The following is a 22512-nucleotide window of genomic DNA, read 5'->3' as shown; positions in this document are numbered from 1 at the left end:
GCCTGTGGCAGAGAGAACACCAGAATCCAAGGCGGAAGCAGGAGAGGAGGGAGCCCAAGAGGCAGAGATGAGTCAGGCTGGTGAAGAAGCCAGGGTACCTCCCCCTCCTGCTGTGCCAAGTCCCCCTCCCCCCCCAATGCCCCAGGACCAGATAAGGTATAAAAAGGTATAAAAGGTATAAAAAGGGATGAGCAGAGACAAGTGTGTCTTTGTTGTCTCAGATTGTGTCAGGGCTAGAGTTAGATGCAGGTCAGCATGAAAGTAATATATACTTGAACTATTATTCAAGTAAACTAAAGTACAGTTCTGGCCTAGTGGTCTCAGCAACCCTGCGTGATAGTTGTTGCCCTGATGACACAGTTGTGAGAACTGATGGTCTCTGTTTTCCCACCCCTGTCTAAGGCTCCTCCTTTCCAGTGCTATTCCCATGCAGTCTCAAACTGCATCTGTGAACAACTAATCTCTGTTCTGCTTTCTTCATTTTTGTGTGCGTTCTTGGAGAACAGCGGGGAAGGAAGCTGGTCGCAGCAGGAGGGAGAGACTCTCTTGATTCTTCAGCAGCCTCTTGACTCCCCTCCTTTCCAGCCTCTACTTCAGTCTCAATGTCTGGACTGCACTGTGTCACAGACTCTTCCTGCTCACTAAACCCTCTTGCTCTTCCAGCTTCCGACACCTCCTCTCCCAGTCTTCTCTCTCTGACCACTCACCACCATCCCACCACCAATCCCCTGACTCTGAGACTTCTTCCCATGGGTGTTTCCCAGCTGGCGCCTCTCACCACTCCTCTGCATCCAACCAGTCCATGACAGATTGCTTGGGAAGGACCCAGGATGAAGGAGATTTAGGCAGCTGTGGGAAGGAGGGGACCTTCAGTCTCCACAACTACCTCATTGGGGCAAGATCTACTGAGAAGAGTTGTTGTGCTAATTAGATCTGGCACTGCTCAGCAGACTTACTCTGTGTGATTTATTCCTGACACCCATTCCTGACAGGTACCTATTAATTCTTTCAAACTATAGATCAGGGGTAGGCAACCTAAGGCCCGTGGCCAGATGCGGCCCAACTGCCTTCTCAATCTGGCCTGCGGATGGTCCGGGAATCAGCATGTTTTTACATGAGTAGAATGTGTCCTTTTATTTAAAATGCATCTCTGGATTATTTGTGGGGCCTGCCTGGTGTTTTTACATGAGTAGAATGTGTGCTTCTATTTAAAATGCATCTCTGGGTTATTTGTGGGGCCTGCCGGGTGTTTTTACATGAGTAGAATTTGTGCTTTTATTTAAAATGCATCTCTGGGTTATTTGTGGGGCATAGGAATTGTTTCATTTTTTTCTTTCCAAAATATAGTCCGGCCCACCACATGGTCTGAGGGACGGTGGACCGGCTCACGGCTGAAAAAGGTTGCTGACCCCTGCTATAGATACTAAAAACTGACAGTTCCCTACCCATCACAGGGTTATCTGAAACATGCTAGGAAAGTCCAGCACAATGAGGCGGTGTCGCACTGTCACCCTGCTGGCAGCGGTGCCACTCTCACATACAAGCATGGTGTGGGGAGGAGAAGGGTGACAAAGAGACTGGAGCTGCATGGGTGCACTGGAACAACCATGCTCCTACTAGTGCACCCAGCCTGTCTGCCCTACAGTAAGCAGCAGCAGCACGATCAGAGGGCAAAGGCATGGCACCATCCCATCACACTGGCTGCTCCTGAATCATGTTTACCACAAATACAAATGCAACAGTCCAAAACTGGATTTATTTTTTGGAATACTTAATAGTTTAGAAGACAAATTCCAGAGAGAGTATTAGCAGTGTTTTTCACTGTAATTTTTCAAGGAATGAATAATAGCGTACAAAAATCTTGAAATTCAATAAAAAATAAGATGCATAGTCCTTTATAGAAACCTATAAAGTACTGGAAACTGAATTCCAATACTGAATTGCACATCCTTTTCTTTCCTGGTACAAACCTTACCTGAAAGAGCCTTCACCTTTTCTTAACAATTACTACTTTCATATGCTACAAAGCTTCTGATAAACCTCAGAAATTATACTGGCTACTTGGATCTCTCATTAGACTTTTCTTACCCTTTTGTCTCCAGGCTAATAAGAAAAAAAAATCTAATCTACAGCCTTCTAAACATTAAATTAGATCTAATGAGAGGGCACTTTCCCAACTGTTCAACAGCAGGTTTCAAACCAAGGCAAGCTTTTTATGGTTCAGACATCCAGGGATGATGACAACAGATTAAAGACAGTTTAAAAGTCAAATTCAAATTATTTAAATAACTTGAAATATATATATATATATATATATATATATATATATATATATATATATATCACAAAATTAAAACATTCAAATCCTACTCCAAGAGGAAAGTTTTTGCAATTGCTATTATTAGGCTGGTATCATCAGATTATGTTAGAGAAGGCTTCCCACCCCATTCTTAGTTCTTATACTAAAGTAAGAAACACATTACAAAATAAAACAGAGTTGAAACAACATCCTCATCTTTTGCAATCAGAAGCATGTCATATTTGTTATAAAAGACTCTGTCTGCTCCTTTTCTACTGAACACACACGTTAAGCCTGAAGCGTCCGACCAGTTGGTAACAACCATTTGGCCACTAATGCTAAACTATTCTGGCATTTCAGAACCTAACCAATTTAGTATATATCTATATTTATATCTATGTCCTTAGAGCAGCTCTCTTCAAGTAAAACAGCATGGTGGTTAGTATAATTTATATTTACCTTTATATCCTGCCAGAATAGTTTATGAGTCATATTTGCACTAGGCTCCGCAGTGGGAATGTCAGCATTTATGACTTATCCATTCACAATATTTGGAAAAAAAGTTGCTTCAAAGAATTAACAATATATACCTTGTCTACAAATTAATCAAATTGGATAGATACCTAATGATACAATTTTTGTATATTTTTATATGTTACTTTGCTATATATATATATATATATATATATATATATATATAATTTTATCAAAATAACAATATCTCACTACCCCCTAGCACCACTCAGTCTCATTATAACAATTTATAAAATTGCCATTTCATAAAAATAGAAATGAAAAACTATCAGCCAAAGGGACAGGATTTTCCACTTCATGCTAAATGCACTTCATGTCTGTCATCTATCACAGATAGTGTTCTTTTTTATCAAAAGCCAGCAGGATGCATAAATAGCAAGAGAGACTCATATATAATTAACTTATCACAACCAGAATACGGAGTTTACATGCCAGCAAAAACAATCCTAGCAAGACATCTACACCAGTCATAATCCTAGAATAAATCTCTGTAACAAATGGGATGTTAGCACATTTAGAATAGCAACCAGCTTTGCAACTGCTTCAAAAACTGTTATCTACAATTCTATAGCATTCTTTACTAGCCATACTTTGCTAACAGTAAACAAGAAGGAAGTTGTAGATGCAACCTGTACAGTTACCACCTGTTTCAAACAAAATGACAGCACACCATTTCAGTAAGAACCACTGCTTTCATGTGCTAACATTTGTAGATTGCAATGAAAATAAAAATATGACAAAAGAGGATTATTGGGCATTTGAAATGGTTATTGACTAGCTTGTGGGTACTCCTAGGTCTGGAGTTGTTACTGGAGGTCCACTGCTCTGCATGGACTTAGAGATATGCTGGGAAAGCTCTTCATGTCATTCCATCTCTGAGAGAAATCTAAAATGCCTTAGCTACTCAACAGTAGTACCTTCCTCATTGAATATTCCTCCCTCTGATTTACAACCACCAACACCTTTGTTCAGCTTTCACCACAAACTGAAAACCCATCTCTTTTTTATGCATTTGGAGAGGATTAGGGTTGAAATATTGGGCCACCTAGAATTGTTATAGGAAGCAGATTAAGTTACTGAGGTTGAGACGCATCTGATCAGTTGAACAGTGTTGTCAAGCACTGGACTATGGAATTCTGGCCTCAAATAACACTTTCAAATAATATTCACTTATCTCTTTTTCAACATTTTAAAGAAACAAAAGGACCTAATGCATAGAGTTTCTATGAAGATCATAAACCTGAAATGGTAAAGCAATGTCCCTCATTGCTTTTCTATGCAGAAAAAAACAGCATTTTCCCTTTACTTTCTGACTGCTTATATTGCTATACTACTATGAAATAGCTCTCTATTAGTTATACCAGAATGTACTAGTGATGTTAACGCACAGCTCTTGGGAAAACTGCTAAACAAATTTTCTGTTCTCTCGCTGACTGCACTTGACTAGTAGTTAATGCTTTGTCCCAAAAGAGAACTTCAAGCTAGGACTTCAAGAGGACTTCAAGCAAGACATAAATTACTAATAAACTAAGACTACTTTGCCAATATAATTATGACATTTGAAATTCTGCTGGCTTCACATACCAGTCTTACCACATAGGAATAATGGCCTTCAATTAATTTTCAGTGCACAAAGTAACCAGCCTGCTTCTGCTAGCTGCAATTAGAGCAATAAATATCTATGAAGTTTTATAACAACAAAAGAAGTAAGGATAATACTCACAGCAACTGTAAAGACACGAGCCCATCAAAAAGACCCTTGGGAATCTCTGTGATCTTATTTCCATAGAGCACTCTGAAAAATACGAAGAGGCAAATTAAATAATGCAAAGGTGCACTACTTACAACGAATCTTATGTTTAGCCACATTAATTTTTCTATCATTCTCCTCTTTATCAAGAGTTAGTTCACTTAAACTGCTAGCTATCAATAAAATAAGACTTGCAGGTAAATTAAATGTTTGGAAAAACTTTTGAAAATTGAATAAAGGATTGTTACCTACTTTATTTATGTCATAAAACATTTTCAAGATCGTGTTTGCTCTGCATCAATTTTTGGTTTATCATTTAGGCTTAGTGGGGTGGTTAAATGGGAGTGAAAATTTCATTTATGTATCTTAGCCTCTCTAGCCTATAAACATATATGAGAAAATAAAGTGACATCAATTTTTGAAAAGTTGAACAAATAAAACTAAAAAACTGTTTTGGGATCTAAAGTTATCATCAATTGCTCAGGGATACTGATGGATAAGGAAAGAGGATATTACCTCCAAGACTAAAGTGAATGCACAGGCAATCTTCCCATATACAAAGCAAAATTGGAGACAACTTTCATATTTGCATTATGAGGCAGCGGCAACTTACTTCACTTATATTCAATGCAATCCTATGTATGTTTTATCATAAATAAATCACATTGTGCTAAGTGGTGCTTACTCCCAAATAAACGTCCGGTATTGAAGAGCAAATAAGAATGTTACTGGGGAAAAGATTTGGGATTTGAATTTGAGGAAAGCAAGAAAAGCATTTGGAGACCTGATGAAGAAATGTTTGCATTGGGATCTCAGAGCCTGTCCTGTTGAGATGACAATTCCTAAAGGAGACAGCACTGCTCTACTATATTTAGCATTGCACATGCCCATCACCAAACAATTGGCTGTCAACGCAGCTGAGTGTCACAACCCAGAAGCAAAAAGACCACTCACACCACAGTGTGATTTTCAAAATGGATTTTTGCGTATCTCATAATCTTTTTCATTGTTCGCTGGGGGCAGTGAAAAATGGTAAGAAAAAGTATATGGTGGTTGCTTCACAAATGTTCATTTTTCTTTCTTTTTGTTTTGCTGGATATCAATGCCCAATGTTTTGCTCTATCAGCATTTTCCAGTACATTTTGGCTCATTATTCAGGAGTAGTTTTAAACATTCTATTTAAGTATTAGATTAGCATAATCTAAAGTCATCTATTTAGCTTTCAAAAAGGATCTGAAATATGTTACAAGTTCCAGAAGGAAATGCTAAGAGTAGTGGTAAAAGCTTAAGAGGCATGCATTGGCTTATGCTAAGAAAAAGTTGAAGGAATGTTAGCTAACAACTGCTCTGGATATTAGATACCGTAAGGAACAAACATTATGTTTCTAGAATAATTGAAGAAATCCTAGCCAAATAATTCAAGGTAAAAATGATTACTGCAATGCTCTATCATCAGAATCATTCAACAACATCTTCCTTCATCTCTGGCATCCCCACAAAAAACGATAACACACCTTCACTCATTAGGTGATAATGTAGTTGTGAATGACATGCCAAAGGCTAACCAACATGATGTATTTGGATCCAAGCTAATCTATCTTTTAAAAATGAGTTGAATCAGAAGGGGAAACAATTTAACATCTTATACATATCTGAAATAAATTCTCTTGTCAGCCCAAATCTGAGAACTGGTTTGACACATCATGTGAAATGTCTCCAGACAGTCTGGAAAAGGCCTTCTTTGCTGTGGGACAGCCAAATTAAATGTGCAGAAAGCCTACTGGCACCCAGAAGTCTTAGACACAGTGTGCAAAAGATTGAGAGACCTTGGGGACAGTGATATATCATTTCAGTGAAACAGCTGTAACATATCCCGAGCTATAAATATAATGAAAGAAAGAAGAAACTGATGCTCATTTCAAATCCAATACTAATTCACTAAATACCCCACTGAATTAAATGAAATTTATTTTAGTTTTGTTAGCACATTCAGGGCTAAGAGAGAATTCACATAACACAAAGTCTCTTTAGCCCCTACTCTTGATCAACATTTGAAAAAAGCAAGCTAATCCTACATATTTCTTAACTCAAAGATAAAGAAACTCATTATAACAGGGCTTGTTCAAGAAGCAGCATAGATTAGCAAATAATTTTTAATGGTCATTGCTATTACAGAAAAAACCCTGTCCTGGAAATTTCAATATTACAATCAATTACTGCTATTCAAACCATGAAAATGAGAACAAAGCAGATTTTAGAGAACTGTTAAGTGTTGGATCATTAGACACATTTAGCAGTTGTAGTGAACAAGCTTCAAACTTGCCTATCAGATTAATAAACCCAGTTCTGCACCATCATTCACAATTTTGTGATGGGTGGGTGTCTGGTTACAACCTACAGTGATCAGGACATCATGTATCATAAATTAAAAGAAGACATACAATAGTAAATAACAGGACAAGGAACCGTTTAAATGTAACTAAATAATGGAATAATTTTGGCTTGAATCCAAAGATCCTACTGTGCAACTCACATGGCAAAGTTTTCCCCTTCCAAGTCTGCAACTCTGGTTGCAGAAAAGCTGCTCTAGAAGGCTGTCCTCTGGCAACAAGTTTCAAGGAATAAAGATTAACTATTGTTACTACCAACACTGTTTTTGACACTAAGTAAAAGAAATATACAAAGAGTATACTAGGTTTTTTAGAGGCCTAAATCTCTAACCTTCATAGGGTATTCATCTATAAAAGGCATCTACGAGTTGCATAAACAATGGCACCTTCAAGTCTGTCTGATCAATTTCCAATTTAAGAAAGATTAGGTTCTTCTCACAAGGTGACAATTGCACTGGGAAAAGGAAAGCATCACCAACCAATACTTGATCTATTTATTTTTAAGACTCTCCAAATCTCCTATCCAAGGTTACCCTCTACTTACAGCGAGGTGAGTGATTTCAAGCCCTGAAAAGCATCTGATGCAATATCCGATATTTGATTCTTGCTGATATCACTGTAAGGATACACAAGGGAAGAAGACAAGGTACTCATGAAAACACAATTTACCAATGCGCCCTAAGCTTTTAAAAATGATTTATCTTTAGATAACAGCAGCACACAGTTCTGCTCCACTTAAAGTTCTTAATCCTGTGGAAAGAGAGATGTGAATTCACCGAACACATAGTGACTATGGTACAATGAACTTCATTTTAAGGGTAGCATCACTACTATCTTAATTATAGCTCATACAACTATACTGACCTTCATATACGGTTCTATATTTTCTATATGAGCAATACATGGCTGAACTAAAAAATCTAGCAGTGGTTAAAAGGATAGCGAGAACTCTCCATCTAGTAAATTCTCTGTTGCATATTTATAAACACAACACATATTTTTTCTAAGAGGGTCATAAAACACAAGGAAACTGCCTAAATTATTACACTGGAATTCCATTTATATTTCTATAAACCCTATATATAAATGCAAACACTGAATACATCTGCAATCCTACACACACTTACCTGGGAGTATGTCTGATTGAACTCAGTGGGGTTTACCTCTGGGTGAACATGCATAGGATTGCATAGCATGAAAACCCATTTATAGGTAGGCAGAAAAAGGGAAGGAACTCTCTAAGTTTCCAAGCTCCTTTATCTCATATTTGAACTCACAAAAGAAACATGAATAAAAGAAACAAATAGTATGGTAAAGCAGTATGTGTTGCACTGTGAAAAGCCAATTCTCTCTCCCTGGTACTGGGAGGTTGGGCTTTAACTTACAGGAGTGCTGGAAGCTATAGGGTAGATAGTTATGCATTGCTAACAAAGAGAAAATCTGCATCAACACAAAAGGATACAAACGTGCATAAAATTTACATATGGGGTATACAGATGCAAATTTAGAAATAATTATTATATTTTAAACAGAAATACAATACATCTCAGTATAGTGAGGAGGACACCAGGTGATGTGTGTAATTCAGTCTACTGACCAATTGCTGCTGTCAGTAGACAACTTCAATGCTCCTGTTCTCTTTTTTAATGAATATTTATTTTTAAACCAGACTTAAACCCTCAAACAGAGAATTGTACCCTGACAACCCTTCAAAATAGAGGATTGTCCTTAAAGTAGGACACATGGCCAACCTGGTAGAGTCCCTGCAATAAACAGATCATCCCTCATTATAATTGCATTTCTGCCACCCCATTTGCTGTTCCTTAATAAGGACTGATCGTCAATCCCTTTCTCCTTCTTGTGAGTTTAAAAGACTCACTCTTTAAATTCACTTCAGTGGTTAAAAGTTTTTAAACAGAGTGTTGTTAACTGGCATTCAAATTTTCACTAACAGCTTAGAATTATTACAGAACAGAAGCAATTTATTTAGATCCATACAAGTTTGTAAATAAAACTCTTGTTTGGGGATTTAATGAGAATACCACCTTTTGTAACTTTGATTTTCAATTTTACCACTGTAAAACACACACACTTTTTATTCTCTTTGAGATAGGCTCCCTACATATTTGCAATAATTTCAAAGGTTGCATTTATTCTCAGACAACCTTTGAAATCTCTTTACAAAATAAGCAATCTCCACAACCTGTAATTATACTGTATATATTGAGTAGCATATGCACAGGGCTGATTTTTTGACATACACCTGGTACCACACAATTTTGTAGCTTTTAAACCATTATAATAGTGCAGCAGCAAAGCATGCTATACTATTAACACAGACCCCAGTGTCTGTGACAGCCTGAAATCTGCACCTACAATAACCTCAATATTTTATATTTTGGTTTACAGATTTTAAATTATTAAAAAGTTTTTTTATCTATTATAAGATACAGATTAGCCTTTTCCTGAAATATTTCATGAAATTTCTGTTCTGTAATATTCATATGGAATTGATTTCTAATAATATATTGCCTATGCTGAAAATACAAGAAATGAGGAATAGTTCTGTTTGTTTTGCTGTGCTTGTTTTATCACTTCTGTCATCCTTCTAAAAAGGTTAACTTGGAAGAGAATGCAACCAATTCCACAGAAGAGTCTCTTGGCAGTAGCAGAATTTCTTAGATGCTGGGTGTGTGTATCAGTCATAGTATATGAGGTACCATATGCAGCCTTATTCATAAACAGTAGGGTTTCTTTATAATGCTGCAAAGTAGCCCGAGATTGGTAATTTCAGAAAAGATGAAGCTTTTGAAGTAGCCAGCACCTACATATCTTTTTCTGCAGGTGCACCACAATACTATGGCCATTTTCTAGTAAATAAGCCCCACTATAGTCAACAGGGCTTAAGTCCCAGGAAGTTCCAACATTAAAAAAAATAATAATAATCTGGAATCTGTTCCATTCACCATCAAGTATGTATTATTGCTTTGAAACCAAATGAAACACCAGCAGGCCTGCTAGTGACTTTCTCTGACATTTTCCTAGTAGATTTGAACATAAACTTAGCCATGCTTTGCCTTCTTTTACTACTGACAGCAATTTAAAGTACGTAATTGTATTGAAGTTGCTGAGTGTTTCCCAGGCTAACACTGGCATAGATGTATTACAAAAAGAACCCCAACCTCACTATACTTACATGGAGATTAAATCTATTTCCTATCAAACATAAAAAGCACAATATTACTATATGTATTTGCAAATTGCTCTTACAAGAACTGTCTTTTCAGCTCTAAGCCAGTTGCTTAAAACTAGAAATAGGAAGAAAAACATAAGCCAGTTTCCTCCAAGAAAATGCATTTCATGATAAGGACAGTAATGTGATAGAAGCAGATAGAGCTGTTATTAATGGCTTAACTGTCTTGCATTGTTACCCACACTGTCCTAAATAAAAATATTATTGGTGTCATTCACATGGGCCTTATACCATATGCATTGGTATCAAACTGGTAGTGCCACAAATGCATTAGCTGGATCCAATTCTACATGTTCATGAGATGTTTTCCTATCCTCCTTCATGTCAGCAACTTAGTTATTGTTGTTGCTTTCAGATCAGATCTGGTCCTGAAGTAAAAGCTAGAAGAACATGAACTGGTATGATTGACTGTATTCAAGAACAGCCTATGTGCAGGTGATATTTATTGCCCTTATGATACATGTTGCTCTGGAGGTCCTTCCAGTTGCATAAATAGCAGCTTGCCCATTTGCCTGCCTCACGGGAAAGTAGCTTATCAGCTGCAAGCATTGAAATTATTTTATATACTGTATTAAACTACTTAAAATACTTACATTCTTTTTAATTTCTTGTACTGCGAGAAAGCTCCAGGAGGAATGTTTTTGATAGAATTCTGCTCCAAGCGGCTACAAAGAGAATTAAACACATTAATGCCAAAAAGGCAAAGCCACAGGATAAATCTTTAGTATTTATTTTTAAATATACCTGACACTTAAAACCACAAAAAACAAAACAAATATTTAAATGCTATTAAAACTTCTCAAGATTCTAGGCAAAAGCAAAGCAGACATCATCATCATCATCATCATCATCATGTGTTCTAAAGATGGGGGTGTGGGAGGAGTAGACTATCCCATAAGCTTTCTATAAATAGTAATATGAGTTCATTGTCAATATTACTTTCCCTGTTCTTATTACCAACAGAAGTCTAGCCAGATGTTAAAAACAAATCCAGGAAAAGTCCAGAATGGTTCTGAGCTTTTAGCACAAACAAGAATTGTCTTTAATGTAGTCTACAACCATTTATAAACTACTTCAAATAGTTTATGTACAGTGAACTGTGTGAAGAGATGCCCTTGAAGGTACCTTCCAGTCTTACAATTCAATGGTTTGTTTTCTTCTGCCAAGAAACAGCTACTTTGCCCTTTGGGAGCTTTATTTTTAAGGCTTCAACAACTGTTCAGGTCAAAGGACAAGAGCAATTTCCTTCACTCTCTCTAATAAAACAGCAAAGCCTGAAGAGAGTGCAGAGCAGCCTGATGGATTCAAAGATATTTCTCTGAACATTAAGAGCAAGTCCGTGTATGCTCTGGCTTAGACCAGACACTCAACAAAATGGCTGAAAACACCAAGGAAAAAGAAAGATGCACTTAAGGTGACAAATGATCTTCTAGGGTCAAAACCCCACCTGGAATTCTGCCCTAATCAATCTCAAGGTTCAGCACTTTTTGTCATCTCCTTAGCTGGCACCTGAACACTTCACACACATGGTAAGACCGCAATGCAGGTATGTATATAGAAAAAGAGTACCTAACACAGCTTTTCTAAAACCAGATCACATTACTGGGAGCAACAAAACCATATAGAGTAATACTGATTGCTGATTAAGTTAGACATTCATATCAATGTAGGTTCCAGCTGGTGGAAAAGGGGGAAATGTTACTAAGTTTGGTAATGTGAGCAGCTTACTATAATTTTCCCAGTTTGAACAACATCTTAGCTAACAGCTATGTTACTGTGGCCTAATCGTTTGTCAAGACAGCTATGTTACTGTGGCCTAATCGTTTGTAACACAGACAAATCATTAAACCGGACAGAAAAAAGAATGAGGCATCAGTACTGATAATTTTTAGCTGTCAAGTAAGTGGAGTCTACAAATGAGAGAGCCTTGCTCTATTAACAAGCAGTGCTGTGCTCTCTTTTGGAAGTGTCAGAGCTCATCCCTTCCATAGTAGGAAACTGTGAATAACCTGTAGGCCAGATTGGTAAAATAAGTAAGCAAGCTTGTCATGTTCTCTGGTTGCACCTTTCTGGGTAGCATGGCTAGATGGCCTCTTTTTGGAAGACAATAGCATTTTAGAGAAAGTAGGGGATGAAATTAAATACATGTTTTCAGTACATTATGTACTGTAATTGATGCAACAAGGAAGGCAAAGCAGGATCAAAGGGATAGTCTGCTCCAAGTATTTAGCAGAAGACACAAATGTGCATGTATGGATAAGTGGACATGCCACAGTGCCTGATGTGATGATATCAGTGTATTTGGCCTCGCTGAAGCATTTCCAGAGCAGAAATCTAATTGCTCATTGTGCAATGCCAGGATGTATTAGGGCTCATTATCTCTTCAGCCTGAAGTTGAATAGAGTGGCTATAGAGTAGCATCCACTCTCTTGCATGCAGCAGGGGCCAGGAGTGATTCAGACATGCACTGTCAACACTTGAGGATTGCAGCATATGTTAATGACTTCCATCACTGAATGGGCTATCATATATCAACCACTGTGGAAAGAACAAAAGTTTTCCATTGGAAAGCACTGTGTTTGAATTTGCGATCTCAAATGATAACAAATCACCTGTGGTCAATTAAAGCAGAATGTTGGTAAATGGAGTCCAGACATGTGCCTTTAAGTCATTATATGATAAGGCATCAAGTAATGTGCATGAGTGTGAACTGGCACAGAGAGAGAAGGCAGGAACCATCACTATAATGTCTGTTCTACCCCTGCTAGCTCACCTTCTGCCACCAAACATTCCAATTTTAGTATGTATTAACTATATTTGCCACCTATTGGTGCATCGCTTCTGGTAGCAGCAGAGAGAAAGGTGGTAATTTTCCCAATGTGGCAGAAAAAAATTTAAACAGTTAGAACATGGTGGGGAGAGAATTAAGAGCCAGGAAATGAGTCTGATCCAGCCATCCATGCTACTAGTGAGCAAGTAAAATTATTGGTAACCATAAATAAATTATGTTAGAGGGAAAGTGTACAGAAGGGGTTGGCTACCACTGCTGGGAAGAAAAGAAAATTGATTGGTTACTGATGTCCATATAATCCCCCTTACCCCAAAGAACAAGTAGAAAATTTAAAAATAAATGATTACTGAGACAAATGTGGAGGATGTGGTTGGTTGAATGAAGGCAATGTGAGCGAAATATATAATGTGCAGGAGACAACAGCTGTCATTGTGTACCTTTTCTTAAAGCAAAGTGTTCAGGCTTGCTGCAGAATCCCATTGCCCCAGAGAATCAGCAGTTTGCCCAAGGCAAGTGATTTATGTGCGCCACAATGTCAGGTATATCGCTGGAACCATGCCAAGTGTGCCTTTCTTCCAGTTCTGCATTGATGTATTTATCAAGTAGTAAATGACTACCTGGCAACCTACCATGCCTTCGAATACTGTCATATTTCAATATTTCAATTTAAATATGTTTATTAAATTGAAGGCAGGAAATCAATTACAACTTACACAGTTGTAAAATTGTACAGCCTATTAGTAGCTTGATGTAGGCACAGTAAATCCGCTCCTGTCCTAACTTTGAGGGCTCTCTGGCAAGCTCCAAGTTACTAGCTGCCTTTCCAGAACTGTGAAAATGGGACCAGGCATGTGGAAATATATTTGAGCATATTTGATCCTCACTATCACTATGCACAGATTGAGATACTAATATATTTCCTTCCCCAGCCATGTGGGAGGACAGAAGACCAACTAACCAAGTAAGTTAATAATGGCATCACATAATTAGGTCCACATAGGAAAACACAATCCACAAGAGGCATGAGACTGCAGCACTCTAAAATAAAGTTGCACTTTCTAAAGGTGAGTTCAAATGATTTTTTTTTTGAAAGGACATATTACTGCACAATGATATGTCCCTATTGCTATTCATTAGATTCCCCCCCCCAATGACAACAACAAAAAAATACTCCCAGCAGATGAAATGTAGATGCATACACATTAAATGCAACAATAGTCATATTTGATTTCGATGAAATTCAATTTCAGCATTTGGTAGTACAGCTGCAGCATATCATTCTATCTGTAAGGCAGATCTCAACGCTCTTTCGATGTTCCCATCATTTAGTCATATGGAGAAACAGTAAGGCACATGCTACTAAAAATCCAACCCCAGACCCCTATTCTCTAAGTCTTAGGCAGAAAGTACTTGAGTGACGTTTTTAAAAAACAGAGGTTTCACATACATTATGATAAACCAAAATTTGCTCTTTTGTGAAAGTAAAATAATTGAACTTTGGAACCTTGGGGTATTGCCAAGTTCTTCAATTTGCAGCACAAATTCATGAATATTTCTAAGCTTCTATCTACATGTTATAGAGTCATATAATCATAGAACTGAAGAGTTAGAAGGGACCCTAAGGGTCATTTAGTCCAACCCCCTTCTATGCAGGAACCTCAACTAAAGCATCCATGACAGATGGCCAATCAACATCTGCTTAAAAACTTCCAAGGAAGGAGAGTCTATCACCTTCCATTCCACTGCAAAGCAGCTCTTAGTGTCAGAAAGTTATTTCTGATGTTTAGTCAGAATGTCCTTTCTGTTAACTTGAAACCATTGGTTTGGGTCCTAGTCTCTGAGCAGGAGAAAACAAGCTTGCTCCATCCTCCATGTGACAGCCCTTCAGATATTTGAAAATGGTTATCATATCTCCTCTCAGTCTCCTCTTATCCAAACATACCCTGTTCCCTCAACCATTCCTCATAAGGCTTGGTTTCCAGACCCTTGATCATCTTGGTCATCCTCCTCTGCACAACTTCTCAATATCCAGCTTAAATTGTGGCACACAGTAGTTTAGGTATAGTCTGACAGAACAGAGCAGTACTATGACTTCCCTTGATTGGGACACAATAGTTATATCAATGAAGCCTAGAATAGCATTAGCTTTTTTTGCTGCTGCATCACACTTGTTGACTCATGTTAAACTTGCAATAGATCATTTTCACATGGACTACTGGCAAGTCAGGTGTCCCCTATCTTATATTTGTGCAGCGGGGTTTTCCTGCCTAAGTACAAAACTTTACATTAGTCCCTATTGAAATTCATTTTGTTAGTTTTGGCCCAGTTCTCTAATCTCTTAAGGTCATCTTGAATCCCAAAATAAGACTGGTGATTGGGAGTCTATTCCAAATTCTAGGCACCACAACCAGAAATATTTCCAATATCCACTCATTGTAAATTCCATAACAGAGGGGCAAGGGGAAGAGTTTCAAAGGATGAGCAATGCTGGATTCATTTACAGTGAGACATACGGGTATAGGGCAGCATACTACTACTACTACTACTACTACTACTAATAATAATGGCTTGTATCAAATAATATTGTCTTGTTACGATGACATCCTCTTCTTCACTTCTCCTTGCATGCCCTCTATGCCCTCTCCAAATCTGTTCTGAGGTTCCCTCTGTCATCGGGAACAGATCTGAGAAGAGTGTGGGGGACACATGAGGCGCTGATGGGGAGAGACAGTTCTGTTGCAGAGGCAGACATTCTGCATTAATGGATAACTTCATTGAATAGAACCTGTTCTTTGTAAGTTTATTGGAGATTGCTAGTGTAAATGATCATTGTTTCTCAGTTAATGTCACAATATTAGTACAGGGTGAAAAGATTTGGAATTTGCAAATTCCAAAGGCCTCATATTCTTACGCATCCTGGTGCATACTGAAAAACCACATATTATGCATAAAAGCAACTTTTACAATAGAAGTTCAGATTGGAATATTAATCCCACTTAATCATCCATTTAACACAATGGACTTCTGAATAGGATTGCACTGTAAATTTTGGAATATCCATTGGTAAATGGTTACTGCCATAAACTGATGGTAAAAAATAAAATAAATCAAAAGCAAGCTCCATGTGAGTTTTCTATCTTTGGCTGGAATAGAGCAGAGAGAGCCAAAGTGGCACTTACATTTCTACAATACTCTCCGGAAGGTTGGCTGGGATTTCTGTTAAGCCCTTTCCTCGACAGTCCACAATATTGTTGCTACAAGTGCAAGCAGATGGGCAGCTGATGGAATTGGCATTGCAGGATGGAGGTTCAGCATGTGAACCTGGGAAAGAAAAGGAATCAATATCAGTATTTTAAAATGTGGTGTTGTGATAATCTGCCATTTATATCAGTGTAAAACAAAGCTTACTTGCCACATTGTTTAATATGATGACAACAACAACAACATTATCAGTGAGATGAAGATGTACCTCTTTGCCCTGGCCTTTAGTACCTGAGATGTGTGTTTTCAGAACCTACCCTATCTTCATTCAATTGACTTTGTTGTGTCTTTCCTAAAGGAGCCTGAGAATTAAACTTTGTTAAGAGCGCTGGGGACTGTAGTCTGTGGGAGTAAACTAAAGTTCCTAGCAATCTGCTTTACATGTATGGTGTGCTTGCAGCCAAAACAAGTTGTAAACTTTCTTCACCACAGTGTAGTTCTGAAAATGTAGGATATTGTTTCCCCTTTTAAAAACCAATCCTTTATGCTACTCAACAAACAAAAATGCAAGGAGACTGTGCCATGTCTTCCTAACTAGGGAGTGGAGGGAACCTTAGCAGGGGAACCCACACCTATTACCCTTTTACATTAAAAATAAGAAAGTACCCAAGTGAGTTACATCGTCTATGATTAACTAAACACTTTAGACAATGTTATCTTACAGAGGTTCAAAGTTATCCAGAGCTAAGAACACTAAAAGTGGCCTAAAAACTACTATTCTATCAATCAATAAAAACTGATATTTCAAGTTTAAATGTCTGTTCAACTTCTCCCAGATGCTACCTATGTTTAAGTATCATATCTAACCAGCAACCAAAACAGATAAGTTGGGAGACTTGAAGAAAGGTTACATGTTCCAAAGTTTCATAATTATAATACCTAGGGACAAAATGCAGACTTCTTCCTTCAGTCAGTCAGTCAGACAGTCAATCAGTCAGAATGTACACACAAGCTTACTGTGTGTTAAATTAAACTCTAGCATTACATATACACTTGCTTATTCATTCCATTTGTATGCTAGTCAGATATAGAGCTCAGAAGGCATTCCCCTGAGAAAAGGCATCCCATTATTTGTTAATTACTCTTTCGCATTAATATGATATAAGACCACAATTGAAAAAAGACAATTTAAGTACAGAATTGTTAACACAGACCAGCAGTTCAGAAAAGACTCTGAACAAATCATAGTGATTTAAAATATATTACACGGTTTACTTGGGGCATGGCTGAACTGGAACTAGCAAGGAGTGGCATTTAAATAGGAGCAACATTAGAATCATTTATTGAGTGCTTAATATGAACATCAGTAGAAAACAACAGAAAAAAGCAAAATGATAAATTTATACTACCTGAGCAGACGTATTCTTTTTTCTGAACATCAGCAACATTAAATCCTCTCAGATGAACAGGTGCCATGCAGAACGTGAACTGCCCAACTGATCGCCTCTGACGCAGCCAATCAGAAAGCCAAGCCAAGTGGCAGTCACAGTATAAATAATTGGAATGAAGCCGTCTAGAATGCATAGAAAAAGATTCACATCAGATCTGGAGTCTTCAAAAATGGAGGCATAATAAAACAATCTAGTCTCTTGCATAGTCTTATCACAAGCACTGATTTTGAAGCTCAACTGCGGTACACTGTCATATAATAATGTTTGTGTATTCAATGCACTGAGACTTCACAGGTTTTCAGTGATATAATGATGCTGCCATTTGGAAACTTAAGGGTGTGATCCTATACACACTTAATTGGATGAAGTCCTAGTGACTACAATGGTACTTCTGAGTAAATAAGCCATAGGGCTTAAAAATATATATACACACACAAACTAAAATAATGGTTTAAAAAGTGAAGCAAATACCAGAGATTAATGAAACAACCAACAATGTATTTTAGATAGTAATGTTGTAACAAAGCTTTTTTTTTTTTTTTTTTTTTACACTAGATTGTGAAATTTGTAGCGCATAGAAGAATTCAATATGTTGGGGAAAGTCATCTCAACTTCAATTTCCTACATGCAAAGAGATGCTATATACCGACATCTTAAGTTTAGCAAGAGAGGTGATGAGCGATACACTGAAATTTAGGTAGTTTCTCATTAGCTTCTGAAGCTACCTTGTGTTGTATTGTCTATAAAAAAGTTCTATATTTGAAAAATGAGGTAGCCAGAATGTGGAAATAATACTTCATCCTTTATTCTATGAGTCATGACAGGAAGACATTAAAGCAAAGTCCCCATGACAATACTGTCATTTCAGTAGGACAGGGTTGGACAGAACACTCATTTTTGACAGACAAACATTACATATTGCACTGACAAAGACAAAGTGCTGCAAAACACAGTCTAGTCCATCTCTCAAATAAATTAAGAATGTGAGAGAGCCTTATGTTAAGACAGTTGCAATTGGGTTTGTGGTGGCGCCTAAGCCGACAGTCTCTAGATTTGTATGTCTGCTAGTGGCCTACAAGGCTTTTTTCTCCTTTTTCGGCTGGGAAATTTCCAGAATTCACTTACTTACTGTGTCCAGTAAAGCTTAAGTTGCCTGACCTGCAGGGCAGACTATTAAAAGCACACATATCTGTTCATCAAAGACTGGATAATTATTTGTTTTAGTGGCACAAGGAGAGAGACTAGTTTCATTCAGGCAATGTCTTTGTATAGTGAAATGACTTTTTAGAAATATTTAATGGCTGTTAACCAGTTAAATAGTTTACTAGTGTAATTATATGGTTTTTAACTAATGATAATATTTCAATACATTTGCATATTTCTAAAACTACAACAGAGGTACCTTCTTGAAGACTATGGAAGAACATTATATTCTTTTAAATATAAAATAACTTACAATTTAATCAACGCACTCATGAAAATAACATCAAAAGGTAAAGAGTTTCAAAAATATCATGGTAAAGCTCTGATTTGAAAGACATGTTAGTCCCAATCCAGAGAAGGTTAGTTATGTACCACTACATTTACAGTTTAATCAACTGTTTACCTATGTAAGAATACTTAATCAATTTTACTTCACATGCAGGCAGCAGAAATAATAGTGGTGCTTAATTATTGCAAAGTTGTGTCAGCGTCTGTACAAAGCAGTGGTGTAGTGGTAAATTCCGAAGTGCAAGTACTCCTATAGCCATGCCTTTTCTAGAATTTTCACCAATGCAGACATTATAGTTTGAATACTAAGTCAGCTTTCCCCCCCCCCTCACCCCTGCTTTGCTGAACATTCAGTCTGACGAAGAGTTCTTTCTGATGAGCTCAAAACTTGCTTACTACCTTGTGACATTTTGCAATATGTTGGTCATAATTTTTGTGTGTGAAATGTATAAAAAATAAGTAGCAATGCAACCCTTAGCCATGCATGCTAATATAACCTAATTTACTTTACTTAGCTTTGGTGGGCTTATCTCTGAGAAATGCTTTGTTTATTTAACATACAGAATATGGTCTAATAGTGCCCCAAGAGTTGACATTAGTGTTCCTCTCGTGAAATAAGTGGCTTCAGTTCACCCGTGCCTGTTTTTGCTCCACCACATCACTGATACAAACACACAATTGTATTCTCACTTACCTGGGAGTGAGCCCCATTGAATGTGATGGGGCTTACTTCTGGACAGACATGCAGTGTTGCACTGCAAGACTGCTGACTTGATAAGATAATATTCTGTTATTGTCATTCAGACATATGAAATTACTGATGTAATATTATATTCCCTAAAAAAGGCATGGTCAAACTCAGCCCTCCAGATGTTTTGGGACTACAATTCACATCATCCCTGAACACTGGTCCTGTTAGCTAGGGATGATGGGAGTTGTAGGTCAACAACATCTGGAGGGCCAAGTTTGGCCATACCTTCCCTAAACTATTATATCCTCTAAGAAATTGCTTCAGAGAGTCAATGTTTTGGGAAGTACAGAGGACTGAAATGATTCATCATAAAGGAATAACCATCTTCCTCCTCTTTGATCGACCAGACTTAAAGATGTATAAAAGTGCTCCTCTCCCCTTTTACCCCTTTCAGTGACCAATAATGCAAATACATTATTATTTGTGCTAAAATTGTGCAACGTACAGTGTGCATTCTGGAGAGCAGTCCATGTGGGGGAGGATCTATCAAGCCTTAACCATGTGCCTTTGATAAATAAATAGGTAATTTAAGAGGCCTCTATTACAAGTGGAGTGTCTGTAAATTGTTGCAAAGTCTTTTTAGTCTGCCTTTAATCTATATGAAAACACAGACAAATATATGTGTAACCATTCATTCATTGGTTACAGCAAGAAAGTCAACATTAAGAAAACAAGGCAAATGAATGCAGGGCAATATTTTGTATAAATATAGCTGTCTCATCAAAAGGGAAACAGATCAATGCAAATTAATTCTTGTCAGATCTGAACAAGGATTAAAAAATAAAGTGAAGCAGGATAACAGAAAAAGAATAAATCAACAACTCATAACATAGAATTAATAGATTAACAACCACAAAAATATAATTAAGTGCTACATGTGTATTGCACAATTTTTCTTCTTTAGAAGTCGAACTCAAATTAAATATCTTTCTTACACCCTGATATTAAAATATTAAAAATGTCCAAAGGCAGAATAATGTCCAAAGACAGAATAAACCTGTGACTTAATTTGATCTGTAATGTATGTAACAGATGGGGCAAAAAAAAATAAAGCATGCAATGGCTATGGTAAACAACTATAAATTCTATGCATTTATGTGGCAGAGAGGAGCAGGTGCTCTGTTACTACATAGGCCTTGCCCCCCCACAGTATTTCCTAACACATGTGCTAAGTGTAATTATATGTCTGCGATATGGATACCCCTAAATGTAGTTTATAGATGGCTCTGAGCAACTACGAGGCAGTGAATGCTTCAGCCATAATGAGAGGCCTGGATAGAAACTAGTGGGTCACTCCTATAATCAATCCAATTTGGACTAAATCATACCCATATGCTTCCCTTCATTTTTCATCAACTGTGCTGTATCAAACATGGACAAGGAAAGCTCATAATTGAAATTTTAGAAGTGTCAGAGTGGCAGAAAGCTCTTCCTGGCCATCCTAGCAAAGTAATTTCACCGCTTCAGAAAGAGCATTTCTTTATTACTGTCCCAGTGTTACCAAACAGAATAAAAAAAGGAAAGTCTTCTTAAAGTGAATGCCTCTATCAGATAACACACAGCTTAATAGCATGGGAAATGTGGGAGATTCATGCAGTACACTTTTACAAGTCCTATTAAATGGGCAATCTTTTCTGTATAAGCACATTGGTTGCAAGAGGACCATTAATATCCACTTGGGTTAACACATTTTTAATAAGGAATGCTAAAAGGGGTAGAAATATTAACTAGCATGTTGAAGAACATTTCTAACAATTTTAGAAATATGAAATCATCTTTCAATAACACTAATACAAGGAACCTGGAAATACTATCTGTCCCCACCATGCATGCTTAAATTTATTCATCTGATGGCATTGATGTCTGCAACAAAACAGATGACAAATCAAATGAAAGATCTAACCTTTCTATTATAGTCCAGCCCTTCTATTTTTCATAAAGAGCAGGGCTGCCTAGACGGCTATTGCAAATTATTTGGCAGTACACATGAACTGAAACATGCTACTTAAAATTGATGGAAGTACATTTATAGCACTCAAAAGGGGAATGAATACAAATTCTAGTTTTTAAAAGTGCCCTTTTAGTCACAACCTAAATTAAATTTCCAGAATATCATTTTGGGTTAGCATTATAAAATGTTAAATCTCAAAATTCAATATAAAAGCTTTCCTTTAAATTCCATTTATGACTTCCTTCCCCCCTTTTCCCTTTAATTACAGCAAAAGGGAATTAGTCAATATAAGTCTCCAGGGAGCTACATACAAAGCCATCTCTGAAATTAAACTAAAAGGAAAATGGCAGCAGACACTGTGGTCTGCTTATCACACAGATTGATCGATTTGAAATAACTAAGAGATGACACAAGGGTATTAGAAGGGAAATGCTCAAAAATATAAAATACTTTTTAATTAATTAATGCAAATAATAGTTCATGTGAGCATTTGTCTTTAAAAAAGGAAATATTATACATACAACTAAAAATCCACTGTTAAATTTGGCCGTCTGTCAGTATGGGCAAATAACAGTCACTTTGCTGGTATATTGGTTATCAGTGTTTTTTTCTGGGGGTACGCGGGGGTACGCATACCCCTAAACATTTTG

General features: G+C 37.2%; 1 protein-coding gene across 2 annotated transcripts in view; it reads right to left on the bottom strand.

The window, feature by feature from the left end:
• SLIT3 (slit guidance ligand 3) overlaps positions 1-22512 on the bottom strand; it is a 390824-nt gene that overhangs the window by 122607 nt on the left and 245705 nt on the right. For both annotated transcript variants that reach the window (XM_083430686.1, XM_083430687.1), the window contains exons 8-12: positions 17628-17791; positions 16197-16338; positions 10820-10891; positions 7518-7589; positions 4557-4628 (exon numbers count right to left, since the gene is read on the bottom strand). In XM_083430686.1, coding sequence (XP_083286812.1) covers positions 4557-4628; positions 7518-7589; positions 10820-10891; positions 16197-16338; positions 17628-17791 — 522 coding nt within the window. The remainder of the gene's footprint in view (positions 1-4556; positions 4629-7517; positions 7590-10819; positions 10892-16196; positions 16339-17627; positions 17792-22512) is intronic.

The sequence above is a fragment of the Podarcis tiliguerta genome, assembly GCF_965153285.1.
Source record: "Podarcis tiliguerta genome assembly, chromosome: 2".
NCBI lineage: Eukaryota > Metazoa > Chordata > Lepidosauria > Squamata > Lacertidae > Podarcis > Podarcis tiliguerta.
Note: the sequence above shows the minus strand (reverse complement) of the source record. Positions and strands in the feature narration are given on the sequence as shown.